The sequence below is a fragment of the Embiotoca jacksoni genome, unplaced genomic scaffold (assembly GCF_022577435.1).
Source record: "Embiotoca jacksoni isolate LCO1_2020_lvr unplaced genomic scaffold, fEmbJac1.0.p SCAF_9, whole genome shotgun sequence".
NCBI classification, from domain to species: domain Eukaryota; kingdom Metazoa; phylum Chordata; class Actinopteri; family Embiotocidae; genus Embiotoca; species Embiotoca jacksoni.
The window spans coordinates 2849755-2856340 of NW_027185447.1; the positions used below are offsets into that span (position 1 = coordinate 2849755).

General features: G+C 40.9%; 1 protein-coding gene across 5 annotated transcripts in view; it reads left to right on the forward strand.

Annotated features, from left to right (window-relative positions):
* trim33 (tripartite motif containing 33) overlaps positions 1-6114 on the forward strand; it is a 29833-nt gene extending 23719 nt beyond the window's left edge. For 3 of the 5 annotated variants that reach the window (XM_069140527.1, XM_069140528.1, XM_069140530.1), the window contains 3 exons: positions 499-651; positions 3405-3455; positions 5369-6114. In XM_069140527.1, the coding sequence (XP_068996628.1) occupies positions 499-651; positions 3405-3455; positions 5369-5590 (426 nt within the window). In that variant the 3' untranslated portion in view covers positions 5591-6114. The remainder of the gene's footprint in view (positions 1-498; positions 652-3404; positions 3456-5368) is intronic. The other 2 variants (XM_069140529.1, XM_069140531.1) reach the window with 1 other exon arrangement.
* Positions 6115-6586: the final 472 nt, after the last annotated feature.

A 6586-nucleotide genomic window follows, 5' to 3' on the forward strand; every position in this document is an offset into this window, starting at 1 on the left:
TCCCTCAAACAACTCCTAAAGTTGTTGTTCTTCTTATTCCTGTCTCCTTTTGAACTGGATTTTAGAAACTCTAAGCTACAGTTACCAGACTGAACAGGGAGGTTCAGATCAACCTGTAATCAACAGAAATCGGAGTATTTGAACTTGTGCTGGCAGCATAACAGAGTTTTGGTGTATGTAAATATCTTAGAGAGCCTCTTGATGGGTTTTATGCGAGTTACTTAAAGTTTTAAGTTGAATTTGTTGTATGTATATTGGACAGCAGTGTGGTTGCAGATCCTTGCGCTCCACCTTTGCATAGTGATATACACCTCACAACTTTAAGCACATGTTGTAACTTGAAATGATTTTGTTTTGAGGGTTGGTTTGCTGGAGCTGATTTCTGCTGCCTTTTAGAATCGTTTGATTTCTATGTTTCTGTTTCACTGCCAAAGGAAAGAAGAAACGATCATATGCAATAATCGGAGCTGTTATCTGACCCACTTTTGTTGAACCTAGGTGCCCAACTACTACAAGATCATCAAGCAGCCCATGGACCTGAAGAAGGTGAAGAAGAAGCTGCAGTTACGCAGCTCGCACTACTACCAGTCCATCCTGGACTTTGTGTCCGACATGCGCCTGGTCTTCACAAACTGTGCAAAGTACAATGAGGTGAGCAGCACGAGTCTTGAGCCTGCTTTTGGGGAATGGCATCTGCTTATATGTGCATGCAGACATGGGTTAGACTGATATGGTTTGAAGTCTTAGTGGCCACCAGCTGATTTGAAAAATTGAAAAATGACGAGGCAAATGAATATACGAGTCTAAACTTCCTTTGAAGACGGGCTGATCTTGGAGAGGGAAGTGAGAAGTGGTGTTGAGGGACTATATTGTGCAACACAGTTGTTTCCACTAACTAACACTGGCTGTCGGAGCATCGAGTGTTACGTTGTCACTGTGCTCTCTTCACACTGGCTGCAGGTACACTGTCTGAACTCCATTAACACTGTGTATCACAATGACAAGTGTGTTTTTAATGGATAGCTGTGGTCATGTGATAGTTTTAACATCATATTTCACCACATTGTTCTTGGTTGATATGCAGGGTTGCAGCGGTATACTGGTTATCATACCATGTAAAAAGCGTTTCTCCTCTCAGCTTCCACTGCCTGCCTGTCAGACTCAACAGTGGGCAGCGCACACACACACACACACACACACACACACACACACACACACACACACACACGGACACACTTAGCAGAGAAAGCAAAATCAAAGTGGGATAACTTTTTATGTCTTACAAATGAACATGGGCTTGTCCTCGAGGACCAAAGGAAGGAAACACATCCAACATGCTCGAGGATCCCTCCGCGCAGATCAAACCGTGTTTTATTTCTAACGTTTGAAAATGGGCCGCGAGATGTGCTGTCCACATCCCAGCCCGGCCACATCTGCATCATCGATCTGTTCATCTATCGGTAATCTCTGACACGCGCGTATGAGTGAGTTTACGGTACAGACGGTTTCGGTCTGGCTGAGCTGTCGTGCACCTCCAGTAAACTGGCAACTATTCTGATAATAGTTTACAGCACTGGTGACAGCATTACTCGCTATATTCTGAATCTTTCAAACCAAACAATATATTAAATTAAAAAAAAAACATCCTTAGTGAAAATAGCTGATCATTAGTTGCAGATATAAAACAGTTGAAAAGAGTAAAACTACAGTAAAATCCTGCTTTTACATTCAAACATTTCATTTATTTTCAAAATGAAGACCCACTTCAGTTTAATAAAAGAAAGAGTAAAGCTTTTGTTTAATCCAAAAAGCCTTCAGTTTTTACTCCTTTAATGATCATTTAAACTGATAATAAATATAATTGTGAAATACCGTACACTGATGATATGTTTTAAGAGACGGTCATCGATCTCATACCGTTGCAACCCTAGTGATATAATGTATTTTGAAGTATAATGAATGCATTTATTTGTGTTGCTTCTTGACATTGAGATGCTGTTTATGATGTCATGTACTTTCTGTGTGTACTGGAACATTTACATACACTCATGCTTTTAATGTGTCACCTATATGGGTCAACTACAAAGTACACTGTATGTTCATGTACTACACCTTCCTACAACACTGGGAAGCTTCTGCTTTATCACCACGTGAACAACGTGTGGAACTCAGACTTCCTCGACATCACTTCTCTGTAACGTCTCGGAGCCTCGCTGGACAAACTCACCACGCAATATCATAGCGTACCTGAACTTAACAGCAAGTAAGGTCTTCACCTGTGAAGGATGTCGCTAACACTCAAGACATTTAGTTGAAATGACATGCTATGATATAACGAAAGACATTTCAGCCTGATATCACTGCAATGTCATTAGAATACAGTAATTAGAAAGTAAAGAGTGAGTGAGTGACGACTCGCCATTCGGGTGACACGGCAACATTAGTGGTTTAAAAACGTGTGAAACTGTTCTTCCTTGGACAACTCGATCCATCAAAGAGTCGCTTTTTTTTTTATTAAGCCTCTGAACTCCAAACAGTCGCCGAGCGTTGCTTTGCTCCGGTTCCATTTTTCCTGACTGTGGAGTCATTTTTCACTGCAACAGCAAGTCCTGCACCTCCTGTGGAAAGAAACAACACAATCCCGGTTAGAAGTAGGATTGAAATTAAAAACTGCTCTCTGCATCCCATCTCTTGTGTTCTCGACCTTCCAGCTCAGGTGAAAGTTTGTCACGTGACTGTTGATCTCAGCAGTCATTCAAGGCTTCCCAGTTGCGCTGAGGAGCACAGAGTCTTTGTTTTTTATGGGAAATGGATAACGCGAACGCTTCATTTATCATTTATTCACATTTTCTACATGTTCTGATACAACACTGCCTCCATAAAACAGAACATTGGATAAGAGAAGAAGTTCTGTTTGAAGCCTTTGATCATGTTAATAGACTTTTTCCGAGAATCCATCAATAATTATTGAGTATTTTGATGTGCATGATCCTGTATATGATCGAGTCATTAAAGACAACATCCATACTATCAACATGTACAACCTTCAATAGTGCATTTATCTACATAAAAATGGTGACGCACGAAATGTGGCTGTTAAAAAAAAACCAAGTGTATTATATGGTGAAATGATAAATGTGCCACACAAAAGTGAATTGGTTGGATTCCTGAACTAATATTACCACTTGTTTCCTGTAGTTTCTTGTAGTTTCCTGTAGCCTATGTGACCTTTTACTTGCTGTTAACTTCTGCAGGAACAACTTGGGGACACACACCTCATATTTGAGGACAGTAGGCCATAAACAGATTTCTGATCTGTTGTTATCTAACCTGCCTGTGCTGTGAACTCTTTTCTTCCCGCTGCTGCTTCACTGTCTTTGTTGTAATGTTATTGCCCCTTTTAGATGTCTCGAATAATCCAGGTTTATGATGAGGAGAAACAGATTAATACGCAGGTAAGCCGTTTCGAATAGAGCAGAGATGTCCTCTCCTCTCCCACTGAGGCTCCAAGAAATGTTTGTGCCCTTTATCGAAGCGTAAAGAATTCATGAGCAGCGAACTGGGGCCGTGATACAGTTTGTAATTTTAAATATTATGCATAGAAGGGTGGAAAGTGAATTACTGTTCTGCTCTTGGGAAGGCTGATTTCATTCATCTTAATGAAAGGTGGGTAGGGACAGCGTGATAGATTACAGGTTGTCTGGAGGTCCTGAAAAATGTCTCTGTCTGATTTTGGTGGAATTTCCTTCAGAGGCCTTCAGACGTGTCGATTTAATGAGTTGACCACAGGGAGGAATTAGCGTTTTCAAAGTGGGCTGAACAAAACATAAGAAACCCTGGGCTGCTTAGATGGACTTGTTTTGCTTTCATTTTTACTCTCATTTTAAATATTTTCACTTTTAAAAGGATGTTATTTCTATTTTGCTTGCATGTGTTTTCACTTTTAAGTCTTGTCATTGGATGATACAGAATATGAGTGTATCGTGAGAATAAGGGATCGTGTCAGTAAGCTTCTCCACGCCGAATAAGTGGAAAATCAAAAGATGTGCGATTGTAGTGTATTTATACATTTTTGTGATTGTTTTGTTTTTGCAGCGGCTGTTCTTAAAAAAATCGCGCCGTAAGTTTGGGCAGGAAAAGGTTGTAAGATTGCAAGTGGAGGAAAAATAATTGCGATATTTTAGTTCGAATCTTTTTTTTTCTTCTTTTAATTTTTTGAGTTTAGAGAACCATGGGGCTCAAAGTTACAAAAAAATTCAAAGAGATGACGCAGTTTAATAATCTGTGACTAATGCAGAATACAACTGCAAGATTTTCTGTAAAAATAATGGCTTTAAATATTTTTTTAGATAATAGTAAGTCGACACTAAGGCCTATCGTATGCACAGAAACCAAGACGACTAGTGTGTATACAACTAATTCAGTATATTCCTCATTTCACATAAACCCCTTCACTTCCAGTGGTTCCAGCTCGTCCAGTCAGCCAGCATGCAGTTTGTTTTGATGATGAGAGGAGAGGTTGAAGAGCTTTGTTCACTGTAAAGCAGGTATTTTTGTGTAGGTTTGAAAGTGTGTAAACATGTGAGTGAAGCTGCCGTCTGCATGCGAGAAGCCCAAACTTGAGTTTTGACTTTCACAGCCCTTTGTAGTTTTGACCACAAGTTCACCATTTTAGAAGCAAAAGAGCATCAGTTCTGATTTCATATAGATAGATATATATCGATAGATACTTTATTAATCCCACAAGGGGACATTTTTTCGCTACTTTAGATCTTGTGTTTTCTAAATCTAAGGGACTGGTAGCTCTTCATAAGAGTGAACCTCTGAGCTCAGGGCTCGTTTGACAATATATTGACACCCTAAAAAGTTGATTTACCGCCCAGCCATAGCAGGCGGGGTTATTAGTGGTTTCTGATGGATGCTGGACGGCATTTAGGCTTTTCTGTCCATGGAAGATCTACAGAGTTGCTTTTTATGTCAGTGGTATTAAAACATTTTTTTTTTTAATAGTATTAAAGGTGCAGATTCTGTATTTCAGCCTCACTGGTTGATTCATTGAACCAAGAGTTCAGTAGAAAATATGAAAGCAGCCGTATTGAAGCTGTTGACATTCAGTGAATTGATAGAAATGCTTCGTGGAGCCACAGTGGAGGAGGGCGGCAGGATATCCCTGCTCTGTACAGCAAGGTTGACCAAGGGGCCCCTCGCCACCAGACCTTAACCACATCTAATTTGTCTCCTCGTTCTCCTCTTCCTCCTCCCTGCTTCAACCCATTCATTCTTCCCACTCAATGGTACGCCCACACCTTCTTCATCCATGTCACTCCTTCTTCTCCTCTTCCTCCTCTTCCTCCTCTTCTTCTGACAGGTGGGATCGGAGATGGCGATTTCGGGCAAGGCGGTCAGCTTGTACTTTGAGGAGAAGTTGCAGGAGATGTTCCCAGGACAAATCTTCCCCGAAGCACCTGAACCTGACACCACGGAAGAAAAGGAAAAGGAGGACAACGACACGGACGAGTCTGAGGACGACTTCGTACAGCCCAGACGCAAGCGGTTGAAAACGGATGAGAAGTTGTTCCACATCAAGTGAGAACCGAGAGAAGTGACAAACTGTCTTCCTCACGTCCTCCACTTCTCTTTTTATTTTATATTCATTTTTTGAGGCAGCAAACAAAAAGGATGAGGTTTTTCTGTACAAACTCTGCTTTATCTCATCTTTGCCTTTGAAAGAATCGCCGTCACCGACACAAGACGTCTGCTTTTCTGAGAACTCTCGAGGACAGAAAATAGAGGTTTTCCTCCTCGTTTAACGGACGTTCAACTCGCTTGTACAGATTTTGGAGTAAGACTTGTTTTGCAGTAGTTAGCAATTGGTCATTTTTTTTTCTATCATCCATTTTCATTTGTAGATTTGTTGTGATAATTTCTTTATAAAACATTTGAATTCCCGGTTCTGTTTTAATGTATTATATCTATTCTTTGACATGAAGCCTACCAAGTATTTGTATGACTTTGTGGAAACGTAATGTACATAAGAGAATCTAGCCGGCTGAAGGTATTCCTACAGTATAGATGTTTGGGTGCGTCATCAATAAAACCTGTTCTTGAAATATATTCGAAGGAAATGTGTTGTGTGGAGTAGCTGTGGGGTCGCCAGATCTGGCACAAAACTTTCTCACAAAAGCCGTGATGGTGTCGAGTCGTGTGGTTTCACACGTCGGGGGGGTTTCACACGTCGTCTTCACAGCAATAACAAAATACGTGTGCAACATTTTGAACAGTTCGATTTCTTTGTAGAAACCAGTGCGCCCTGTGTTCTGCCTCCTGTCGGAGGTACAGCAGGAAGATCACTGGTGGTACTAACAACGTGGCTCTATTTGGTTCACGTGTGCCCATAAGTTGTGCCGGTGAGCCTCCCATGTTTCATAGCAGGACGCTCTGACTGAAGCAGCTACAAAGAGCTCAGACATCCTTCTATATTTACACTAGTAAGTTCTGTGGTGCTTAATACTGACTTACTGCTACACAATAAACACATTTCTAACAAATCATGCACATTATTGGTCAACAACAGAGTAAACAGAAG